Source organism: Danio rerio, chromosome 16 (genome assembly GCF_049306965.1).
Source record: "Danio rerio strain Tuebingen ecotype United States chromosome 16, GRCz12tu, whole genome shotgun sequence".
NCBI lineage: Eukaryota > Metazoa > Chordata > Actinopteri > Cypriniformes > Danionidae > Danio > Danio rerio.
This window is the reverse complement of record NC_133191.1, coordinates 39,955,990-39,968,464: the sequence shown is the minus strand read 5'-3', so window position 1 is coordinate 39,968,464 and position 12,475 is coordinate 39,955,990. Positions and strand designations below refer to the sequence as shown.

The following is a 12,475-nucleotide window of genomic DNA, read 5'->3' as shown; positions in this document are numbered from 1 at the left end:
AAGGACGAATTCTGACTGAGGAAAGTTCAATGTGCTTGCCAGTTTATTTTCTCATTAAATGACAAAAGACCACAATTTTTTTCATTTAAAACTTTAACTCTTTTTTTTAAATTATATATGATATCCTCTTAAGGGCCAAGATGATTTTTACATGCATTTTTTTATTTCTATTTGCTATTTGGGCTTATTGGAACCTAAGTAGAATAAAAATCTAAGTATCATCTTTTGATATGATGTACTTTTAGAGAAACATGGTGTCCATATATGTGGACTCGTGGTCTGAATTTACATAAAACCCTTTCCTGAATGTTTTTGAATGCATATATAACATAGCAACATGACTACCAGAGGGTAAAAACTAATTTTTCCCCCATTTCTGAAAGTTCAGAATAGGGTTTGGGACATTTCATATGCTGAAAACAGTTGCAGGATGACAATGTATGCCTGTAAGAAAATATAAAACATTCAAAGTATTTTAAATAGCCACTTAAGAGCTTAAATGTGCCGTCCACATATGTGGACACTCCAGCCCCAGGAGGTTATAATAATTTGTATTTTTAAAATAAGTTTTTTTTTCATATTTCTTAATTCTTTATATTTAGCAAACAGTTTTTTTTTGGTATCTTAAAGTGCTATTATGATGACCATCCATCAAGCTAATCCAGCTAAAAGCAGTGCTTAAAATGTCACTAAAATGCAGTATTATAATATCATTATTAAGAGAAACATAAGGCGAATAAATACAAAAAGGTCCACATTTTTTTTTAGAAAAAGAAGCCCTATTTCCCCCCAGGCTGGCTACACGCCTGTATATCATTATATATTCGTTAGGAAGAGTTTGACTCTGACTCAAGTAAGAGTTAGTAGGTTATCTGCATTTTACTCTGGTGTTTATTGTATTAAATAGACTGATGTTGTTCACTAAAACACTGAATCTGCATTTATATTCACTATGCTCTGAAAACACCTCTGTGTACCGTCAGGTTATCGAGTTATGATCGCCATATTTCGGCTAAACAGCAGCGCCGGGATAACAGACACCTGAACGTACACACAAATGGGTTAAAGCTACTGTCAGACGGGCTTACGGCAGTGTATGATTGTATTTATTAATCCAAAATAAGTACACAAGTTATTTTACAGTGTAAAAGTAGAGTTTTAGTATCAAAAATTGACATATAAAACAGGCAAATACGAAACACATGTGTTCTTAGTGTCTGGACTTACCCGTCAAAGTCTTACAACTTTCCATTTCCGCTAGAATCTCGAAAGGTCTTGTAGACATCTTCTGAAATCGCTCAACTGTTTTGCTCGATGTGTTTATCGACCGAGACTCGGAACAACTTTTACAATCAACCTTCATTTCTTGTTCCAGCAGATTACTGAAGCTGAGTTTGCGCGCGCCTGCAGACCCTCTACAACCGTTAGAACGCGTTCTGCTGTTGCCAAGCAACGAGTCGTCTTTCGCGAGGGTCTGTGACCTTTACCCTATAAAGCAGCGCGTATTATCTTTAATACACAAGTTTATAAGATCTGTATATTATAAACCTGAGCATTCGTTTGATTGAAAGCCTGCTGTATATACTTTGATACGTGTATTTTGCCCTCTTGTGGATTTTAATGACACTGCAGGCAGTGGAAGAGCTTTTTTGACCTTTCCAAAATGTCCGCGCTCATTGAGTTGCTCGCATGCATTTTGGCTGGAAACTGTTCGCTAAATTCAAGATGTTATAGTAAGAATACAACTGTAAATGTTACTAATTGTATTAAATAAAGGTTTTCTTGATTGAAACTAAGCATAATTACTTAATAATTCATTCTTTATGTTACAAATAAATTATGTTGAAAATGCAGATTTGACCCAACAGGTGTAAAAGGTGCATTATTCAATCCCGAACAGTCATGTCAGATTCGTGTAATGTCATCTATACAATCCATACCTACTACAATGCAAACACAGAACATTTGAATGATTAAATGAATCTAATTAGTGACATTAAATGGCATCTTAAAATAGATTATGGGTATTTTTACAATAATTCCTAACCGGTGAACTATCAACAATGTCTGTGTATTTTTAGGTGTCAAAAACAAAAGAGGGGGGAAAAATAGAAAAAAAGTGTCGTTAAAATGTCATAAACATAATAATAGTCGGCAATTAAAGTGCCATAGCGCAGTTAAGGGAAGATGAGGAGGAGGAATGGACCCCTCGGGCCATGCATGTTTGTTCATGCACCACGAGTTTTATCTTCTCCCTTTAAGTAATCGATACAGAACTCCTATTAGTAAAACAAATCAGTTTAAACTTTCATTCATCCCCTCAGCTGTAACGTTTTTGAATTTAGGGTAGAATTTTGTATTGTATTATGTGCTTTGAGTATTATGTGTGACATGCGTGTATGCTGCAACCAAATCGCCTTCGGGAAATGTATAAAGACTACTTGACTGACTGATGATGATGGACATTCAGACAGCAGTAACGTCACCCCTCAACTGCAAAACGTTTCTCTACAGACAGTGATAACCCAGATGAGAAATTCTACAACAGAAATCAACTAAAGCTAATGAGTCCCTGTCATCTGAGTCACTTTGCTGATCTTCAAACTCCCGCTTTAATCAGCTGTGGTTTTCTTTCTGTCCAATGACAGTGCGCGTTTCATACAAGCGAAAGAGGGTTTCACTCAACTTGAAGTGAAAGTTGATTTTGGTGCTTGACTGGTTGCAATTTGTTGATTGAATGAACAGCAGGCAGCAAAAGAAAAGAAAAGCAAGTGGCAAATAGAGAGAAAAGCATGTCAAACATACTTGACCGTTGTGATGGTACGAGACATTCTATAGCAGTTCCCCTGCTATTAAAAGGTCAGGGCACTATAAATAAAGACATTTTGCACCACACTGCTAATACGATTTTTGCCATACGCTTATTTCACGCAGTCACCATTTTGAAGAACCAAAGCGAGGCTGCAGTGGGAAGAAACCCAGAAGTATAAGACCAGAACTGTAAACATTGCATTGACAACACAAACCTCAAGCTGTTGCTGATATTTCAAAATGCAGAAATAGTGTGTAAACATCACTTTAATATCATTCAGTGAGTTTAATGTAACCCATTAAAAGCAGATTAGGCATCAAACAACATCACAGTCTCTTTAAGAGTAACACACTCAAGAACTCCTAGACTTCAGTTCATGGCAGCAGGTAAACACTGTGGGGGCTTGCCTGCTTCAGCCTATGTAACCCGGTGAGTTGACAGGTGGGCAAATCGAAGCTGGTTTTTAATAAAACAAATATAATCTGCATATAATAAATAATATTGGTAAAGATATTTGCGTATTGCTGCACATCCTGTGTGTATTAAGCAATGTTTAAGCAATATGCACAACTGACTCGCTCTGCGCTGGACTTTAGACCTCCTCTCAGCTGGTCTATTGAACAGTTTAGTTCCTCAAAATAGCAACGTGCCAACAATGCGCCTCAGCACACCTCCTTTTTTAGAGCAGTACGCAAATGTATTTGCTATTTAAACAGCGTGCTGCAAAACGTCAAAATGTCCAGCTGAAACTAGCAAACAACAGTTGCATCACACCTTAAACCGGGTGTATGACAGGGCCCAGACACACGAACACTGAAGCGTGAAGCAGCCACGAAGATCATTCGAGTCATCAAGTGGATCCCTCATCTGTGTTTGCACTCAGTAAACAGCGGTGGGTGAACTGATGACCTTCACGGCCAGTCATTTCTGTTTTATTAACTCAAGTTTGATAAATGGCATCTAAAATGTGTTTGGGAAAGGTTAGCTAACTAGTCCCATTTTCCTTAACTTAGCTGAAAATGAGCTCTGACATCCCTTTTTATTTTCACTGTTCATTCAGAACGGACCTTTGGGTCACTCAGAAGGCAGTGAAATGATAAATTTGTGTCACGTTCTCTTCCCTGATAAGATATACAGCCAAGTGCACAACGTTCCTAGTAACTCCAAGCAATACTTCTGGATTTCTTCCCATTTTCTTCCTATTCGATTTCACTTTTAAAAATGGCGGTCGCGTCAAATCCCTCTACTCTTGCAGATTTTGAGATTAGGGAGCAATAAGAAAATTGTGTCTGAAACACTGCCTGAGTGATCCTACAGCTATGTTTTTGGGGGCTGATGCTCCTGGTAGGGTTTGCCATGGCAAAAACGTTTTAGGTGACAGGTCAGACTACAGGTATGTGCCAAAAAAATTGGAATAATTTGTTTTAAAAAGTTTAACTTATGTGTTATTAGTTCACAACACACAAAATGAAGTATTTCAATCCTTTGTTTCAATTTAAATGATTATGGATAAACATGAAAAAACTCAAATCCAGTATTTCACAAAATTAGCATATTTCATTTGACCAATAAAACGGATCTTAAACACACGCTGGCCTTCTGAAAAATGTGTTAATGTACTGTATTATGTCCTCAATATGGAGGCGATCGGCCTTCGACAAAGTTGAGGTACTATTGTAGCCCAAGTTGCTTTGATATCGGCCTTCAGCTTGTCTGCATTTCGGGGTCTGTTCCCTCACCTTCTTCTGTCATGTTCAAGGTCCCGAAAGGTAAATAAGAATATCTGTAAATTAGTGCATGTGACATCAACAGTTCAACAGTAATACATGTGATTCACAACCTGTAATCAAAACTGCACACCTGAAGTAATTCTGACCTACGCTGTTAATGCTGTAGAGGGGACTCTTTCCTCTTTTGTCTGCACCACAGATGAACAATCGGTCTTCGATCTCTGCTAACATTACTGCACAACAGAAATGACGTTGTAATTAAAGAAATCTGATCTGAAATTCCTCTTCGAAATTATTATGACCTGTTAGCTACTGTCTTTGCGTAGGGCACCAGAGTCTGTGCCTGCTTCCCCAAAGAAAGTAACCTTTAGTCTCGATTTAGGGGAAGCTTTCTTTTGACGTTGCCACTGCTGCATGCCTCTGTGTAGTTAACACAATATATTAGTGCAAACAGTTTTAATAAAGTTCAAGCAGTTTTCAGTCAATTAATTTTACGTATTTGTGAGGCTTACAGCTGCTTAAAGGTTTAGTTCACCCAAAAATTGAAATTCTGTCATTAATTATCTACAAATGAAGATATTTTGCATTTAATCCAAGAGCTTTCTAATCCTCCCATAGATAAATCGTTGAATAAAGTTATTTTTGTTTAGCTTCATATAATTATAATTGAACAACTTAAGTCACATGAACTTATTTTGACTATTGTGGCGAGTCAGAGGAAAAACACATACACAAAGCGTTGGTGTTACAAACAGGTCTCCGGAGGGTGATTTATTTATATAGTGAAGTACGTGAAATGAGATGAATATGGTGCTCTTCAGTGGATAGGTGCTCTGGTGCTCCAGGGAGAATGTGAGTTTGAGTGAGAGTTCTGGTGAAGGATCGGTCAACTGCTGGAGTCCGCTAGAGAGGAGAGACAGAGAGACACAGACATTAGCACAGGGAGTCATTAGCTGCGTTTCCACTATCGCGCCTAAAGCGAGCAAGTCAAGGCCAGTCGCGTTTCCACTGTCATTTCCGGGGCCTAATCGGGCCAAAGCGGGGCTTTCTTGGGGCCAGCGGCCGGCCTTATTAGGCCCGCCAAATACCTTGGGCCAGGCCCAGTTTGGCTAATCGGGAGGACCGGGAGAATTCCCGGTGGGCCGGTCCGTTTTTTGGCCGCGAGGGCCGGTGTCCCTAGCTCCAGAATCTGTTGCTCTCAGCAGTCACACTTTTTAAATTAATTTATTTACTTACTTGACTACAGTCTTCTTATTCATTATTTTACCGGAGCTCTGCTCTGCCTACAGGTTAATGATGATATTACTGATGAGTCAGTCCTTCATATACAACAGTTGTGGTCCAGTGGTTAGCACGTTAGATTACGACGCTGCCGATCCGGGTTTGATTCTTGTCTGAGTATGTTTTTTTTTTTTTTTAATTATAGTTTTATTGTTAAGACATATAATACTGTTAGGGTTTTTGAACATTTAAAGTTCTAAAGCAGCTGTTTTCTCAAAAAAAAAAAAAAAAAAAAAAAAGACGTGATAGTGTAATTAGAAACTGAATTGGAAATGACCTTATTTTAATATAGTCAGTCGTGAACTGCGGTGGGCCGGTCTAAGGCTTAAAACTCCAGGGCTGAAAAAGAGTCCCACTCCGGCCCTGCCTTGGGCCAAGGAGGGCCCGCTGGGGCTTCGGGCGGAGTGAAAGGAGAGGCGGGCAGTTTTCTGGTTGCACATGAGCACATGCGCCAAACAAATAAAGAAATAAGGGAAAGAAAACATCTAGCCTTATAGTCTGGGATCTTTTTGCGTATGATCACCCTTATGTTTCCCTTTTAAAATGTAAGGCTGCTGCATAAAATAATAAAGTAGTTTAAATTTATAGTGACGTTCTTTGCTGCGTCCCCCTTTATGTTTCAATAACGCATAATAATCTTTACACCATATTAAAGATACAGCAGACAGTAAAGGTTTTCCAGAGTTTTTGTCAAGGGTAAAATGTTTGTTTGTGCGCGTTTAAATGCCTGTATGTGTGTGTGAGACCGGGCAAGAGCGCTCCTTCACAGCTCTGTTATGCCGCGAGCGGCTTTTTTCTGTATTTATTTTGGAGATAATACACAATATAAATACAACAGAAAGACATAAAACTTAACAAATTACATGCCCACTTTCATAGACTTTAAACAATATAGTGTCATATCTAGATAAAATAGCCTAAGCTATATTGAAATATAATTTAAAGAATTACAAATATCGGATATATATATATATATATATATATATATATATATATATATATATATATATATATATATATATAAATCGCATTAAATAAATAAACCAATATAAAATAAACAAAAGCTAGCTATATGTAGGTAGCCTATATACAATACATAAATCAAACCGTTTTAAAGCCACTTATATCCTAACTTTCATTTTACAAAGACCTGTCTGGAAAAAAAAGATTTTCGATATTTTCTAAAAACAATTAACACCGGAGAAGGTTTGAAATATTATTTATAAAGTATTTGGTTGCGATGATATTAATCAAATCGCGCAAACAGAGCATCATTTGGGTGAGTGAAAGCAGAATCTTTCCTACCTTTTTTTCTGTCACTCAGTCCTGCGCAGCGCTCGCTGCTTTAAACGCATCGGGGGAAAGTCCAAACACAAAATGTGTTCTTTATCCTCAAACAACTGTTTATGTTTTTATATGATGTGGTTAAATTTATAAATGAAACTTTAAATGAAGAGCTTTAGTGAATAGCTGCCGAGCGCAACAAATATGGCTATATTTTATTAGGCTACTCGCTCTTGTGCCGGAAACACTTAACACGATGTCTATCAAAACGAGGATGTTATAAAATACATGCCATATCGAGTTATAAACGAGAATTTCTGTGGCTTTATATTATGGATGTGTGCGCTCTCTGTGTTGGGTCCCTCCGTTAGTGGCGAGAGCACTCGATGCACAATGCCAACAGTCGGTCGGCGACTAAAATGTAATGAATGGAAATACACAGGTCTGTGCGTATAGACATTTCATGTAATGCTGTACAGTAACGTGTCATTTGTTTGTTTCGGTTGTCTTCATTTTAATGGTTTCGTTTCGTGATAATTCTATGGTGTGCTTTATCTGCCTGTCCTGATTCCCACTGAAGTGGGCGGGTTGTGTGACGTTTGATTCGGGGACGTTCTGTGGGCGGTGTTTGCGTGACGCGCTATGAGTGAAGAAGATTTTATTCTCTCTGTATGAAGTATTTTCTAAGTGTAAAGCAGTTAATTTTCTCTTCACAAAATGTATGTAGTGTTTGCAGCAAACATGCCAGCCTGTGTTAAAAATACAGTGATATGTCTGTGTAAGATGAGTATGCCTGCACAGGAGCAACACTAGGAGAAGGCTGAGTGACTGATTGTGTAGAATAACTGAATATGTAAAGCACTGATTATTTATGTTAAATACTTCTATGAAGCTATATGTGTCAGAAGTTAGAATGAGTAACATATTATCAAGTTATTATCCTATCATAACAATGTATGTAAACACTTAGTTCCTTTGCATAAGTTGCATCTATAATTTGCTGACATAGACCTGTAACATCTCTGTTGACATGAGCTAGTGGGCTGAGAGCCAAGAATAGCAGGACCCCTTAGACTAGAAAACCTATTCAAAAATGGTCAAAAGTTAAAAAGAGACACATAGGGGTGTGTCAAAAACATAAATAAAGGAGAAGGAGCAGGAGAGACTTTGGAAGGTGTCCAGGAGAGACTTCAGAATGCTCTGGGGTCTGCTCTGCTCTTTCTCGGCTTTATTATGGAGAATAAAGTCTATTTTCTGATATTCAAAACCTCTGGTCTGATAATTTGTAATTGATGAGAAGTCAATATTTACGACAAATGGCGCCCGCACGTGCGGCTGGAAAGAGATAGACAGGTGACACTGGACATGCTGAGGCTTGGAGGAAAAACACAAATATGTGGCCACGATAAAAAACGGTAAGCAATTTTCGCTTATACGTTTGTGTTTTTTCTACCAAGGACCTGCTTGTAACGGTAAAAAGTCACTTGAACTGTTTCTCCAGCTATAAAGAACTACAAGTAAAACTAAAAAAGTAAAAGTAAAGATATAAAAGGAAAACAATGGGGTTTTGAATACCAGAAGAAAATAACAATTTGCATGCAAATGATCTGTGTTTTCCTAAGAGGGCCTTGACGGATAGGATAAACGTTAACTAGTAACTGTTACTCATGTTTGGGAAATTTTTTAATGATGAAGATTATGCCTAGAGCATTTTTAAGTTTTAAAAGGAAGTTCTTAAAGTGTGGTGACAGTTAAGAGATTAAAGCAGATTAATAAAGTAGAGAGAAGCGCGCAAAGACCTCGGAGTACCCGTTCTGTTTTAATAATGATAAATATTATTATTCAGGAGGCTGGGGGAAAAAAGGCAAGAATCCTGTGAAATGCTATTTTTACTGAAGAACAGTAAAGACGGGAGCAGAAGTAACAGGTCACTCAAGAGGAGTGTAGTGGAGAATTCTGTGGTTATAGCTCTAAGGTTAGAGGCTGCTCGGACAGGTCACTCAAGAGGAGTGAGGTGTATTTATGTAATTGTAAGTATTTGTGTATTTGTCTGTGTTGCTGGGGTGCTTAGAAGCTATCACCTTTGATCTAGAGAGACTAGAATAGAGGTGAGGTTCAGGTTACACAGTGTAAGAGATGAGGTTAGGACGAGTGAGAAGTATGATTGTGTTTAGAAGTATGTTTGCAATAAGAGTGAGTTTAAAAGAATTATCGTTTTATATTATAATATAAAAGAAGGACTGCATATGTTGTGTGATTTTATGAACAATAAGATAGAGAGTGATGCAGTTGAGGGAAGATATTGTGATACAGAGGAGGTTTAAGCCTCATAAAATTAATTGAGATCATATTGCATTTGAAAGACACAGACTAAAAACAAGAATATACGAGTTAAACATTTTTCTGAATAATCTCTGTGTGTTTGAAGTGTTTTTAAGTATGAACTATAGGCAGAGAGGGGACTGAAATTCCTGACATGTCGACAGTCTGGAAGAAGGTCTGCTTCAGGAGTGGTAAGAATCTGTCTATTTTAAGAACAAAAGTTTCACAGGACAGATAGAAGCTAAAGAGTAAAGATATATTATAAGGTATTAAATAAATAGAAATATAAAGTAATGTAATAAGATAAATGAAATAAGAAAATATACATGATAGAACAAGATTTAATAAATAAAAAGTGTTAATAAAAATGCAACTAGAAGCTATACTAATAAATATTAAGAAATAAAAAAATTGAAGCATGGAAATAACTACATATGGAGATTAATAGTTATATTGATCAGGAAAAAAATTAAGTTATATTGATAAAAAAAGATATGTTAATAATTTGAGTAAATAAAGAATTAGAAGAAAAAACTTTAATGAATATTGATTAATTGAAGAGTTAATGATCAAATGTTTAAGGAAAATAAGCTTAAAAAAATGAATTAGGAAAATCTAAGAGACAAAAATGCTAATTTTTGAAAAGGAAAAGAAGCATAGGAAAATGGAGAAAAAAGAAGTCCAAACATTGTTTAATAGAATTAAAAGAGAAGATGTTTAAAAATATATATTATAAAGTAATATAAGATAAAAATTAGAAAAAACAGCAACATTTTGAAGAAAACAAGATTTGGCTTTAAAAGATAAAATTATGTTTAAGTGCAATAAAAAATTGTTGTGGAGTAAGTTGACTGTTGTCATCTGTTTTAAAGTCAGCTACAGGCTGTCATCTGAGCCAACAGATATTTGTAGTAAAAGCAGTGAGTCAGATGTAAAGCATAGACACTGAGGAGAAATGAAAGAACATAATAGTGAGTTCAAAAATTATATAGTTAATATTTTATGTACTTAAAAGGTAATTGAGAATTAAAAATTGCATTTCAGATAGGAAAAATGCTTAAAGTAAACAAACATGGGGAGTTAAAATAGTACTATGAACTTGAAGCTATTGCAGTAAGGATTTTGAACAGGTATATTAGACATTAGGCCACCATATAGTACTGTTGAATTAAAACAGGTATGGAAATGTTAGAGAAATTAAAATAGTGTAAGATGTAATGTAACTAGTGAGGAAACACTAGAATAAGATTAGGAAAAATAAGTGAAGCACAATCTGAAGCCAAAGAAATTAATTATAAGAACATTTAACAAATAGAAAATTAAGCATATTTACATATGATAAAAATGATTGAGAATGAAAAATAATTAGAGAAAATAAGTTGTTAAACTACAAAAGGAGTCTTTATTTGATGAATGAAAAAATGGAAAAAAATATATATATATATATATTTTATTAAGTCATGAGCTAAATTCTATATATATTAATTAAGAAGACATAGGGATGAACTTTGGGGGACTGTAGTCTTGTACCTACCAGACATCTCTGAGTACACTGGCAAATGGAAAGGTGTTTGAAAAACACAATGAGCAAAATGGCTGTTGACACTTGTGACATGCTACAGCAGTGATGCAGGCACTGCATACTCAGGTTTTACTGAGGACTGAAAAAGCTACATTTTAAGATGAAACTTTAAATGTGTATTGTTAAATAATATATTATGATGAATGTTAAATAATTTAGGTTTAAGTTTCAATTGGTTTAATCAAAAAGTTCCTTAAACATAGAATGATAAATTACAATGCAGCAGACTAACTAAAGAAAAAGAAAAAGCTTTTGATAAGGCAATAATATCTAAGCATAATATTATTGTGAATGACCTAAATCAAGATTGGATATTGAAAACTGGAAAAATTCAAATCTAGAAAAATTATTTATAGTTAAAGAGAAGATTGAAACAACAATTTTAATGAATTCATAGGACATGATAAGGTCAAAAAGTAACAGTTCTAAATTACTATAAGAAAAATTGAAAGAGAAAAGTGTTTAAGAAAAAGATATTGTTTCACATGAAAACATATGTGAAAAATAATTTGAAAAAAAATATTAAGGAATAATAGTTAAAACAGAGCAAAGAGAAATTTACAAAACATACAGTAAGTTTTAGTCAGCTGATAAAAAAGTGCATCAAAATTGTATGAACAACTAGTTTAATGAGAATGCCTTAAGAAATAAATGTTAGCCAAAAGACAGTACCATAAATTAGGACGAAAAAGGAATTAATATATAGCTCTGAAAATTGATTAGTAAAAGAAAGAAGTGTCAAATTCCAACTAAATGATTGTCATTACAGGACTGAGATGCAGATAAAATCAGCCAGCATAGTCAGGGTTAAAATTAAATCAGATGTAGATTTGCCCATAAAGAAAACCACTAAATGCTGAAATAGGTATTAAACACTATTGAAAAGTTTGTGTAAAAATAGGAGCACTAATAGAAACATCTAGATAATGTAATATGCAATCTGTCCTAGACATTTCTATTTAAATTTAAAGTAGTAATAAATTATAAGTAACTAATAATATTTAATTGAAGTTAATTTGATAGTTAAAATAAATGGTTAATCAAGACAGATAAAAGAGGCTTAATGTTTAGGTTATGATTTAAGAAAATCAATAAGAAAAGATTTTCCAGCTGAAGTTAATATTGTATGTAAAGATATGTTCTTTTGGATGATAAATATTTCAAGTGGTTTGGTTTCTATTGAGTTTATTTTAGGTAACTACCAGAGGAGGGTAGAAACTTGTTTGTACTTGTGTAGCTTGGTGAATAGCATATACTGTATACACCAGAATGCATAAAGGGTTATAATAAGGGAGAAGATCATAGTATGGACACTGTCACAATATGTGGATGATTGAATTATCTACAGCTTCACAGAGCTCTAGTTCAATTAAAAGACTTGAGTGGAGACCATTGCTCCAAACAGTGAGATGATGACTGTTTTTGGTGTTGACTAGATAGAGAATTATTCTGTAAACAAGCACT

The 12,475-nt window shown here is 35.2% G+C and overlaps 2 protein-coding genes across 24 annotated transcripts in view; one reads left to right on the top strand and one right to left on the bottom strand.

Annotated features, from left to right (window-relative positions):
* LOC141378265 (serine/threonine-protein kinase pim-2-like) overlaps positions 1–12,475 on the top strand; it is a 65,646-nt gene that overhangs the window by 23,525 nt on the left and 29,646 nt on the right. The window lies entirely within an intron of this gene.
* Positions 1–12,475, bottom strand: part of LOC141378254 (uncharacterized) — a 45,843-nt gene that overhangs the window by 10,439 nt on the left and 22,929 nt on the right. For 5 of the 18 annotated variants that reach the window (XM_073926340.1, XM_073926339.1, XM_073926336.1 and 2 more), the window contains one exon: positions 5,274–5,445. The exons of 3 other annotated variants lie outside the window; for them this stretch is intronic. Coding sequence is in view for 10 of the 15 variants with exons in the window: in XM_073926323.1 (XP_073782424.1) it covers positions 4,552–4,595; positions 4,673–4,773 (145 nt within the window). In the remaining 5 variants the exon portion in view is untranslated. Of the gene's footprint in view, positions 1–1,227; positions 1,330–4,551; positions 4,596–4,672; positions 4,963–5,273; positions 5,446–12,475 lie in introns of those variants that run through there. 10 more of the 18 variants (XM_073926330.1, XM_073926329.1, XM_073926332.1 and 7 more) reach the window with 7 other exon arrangements.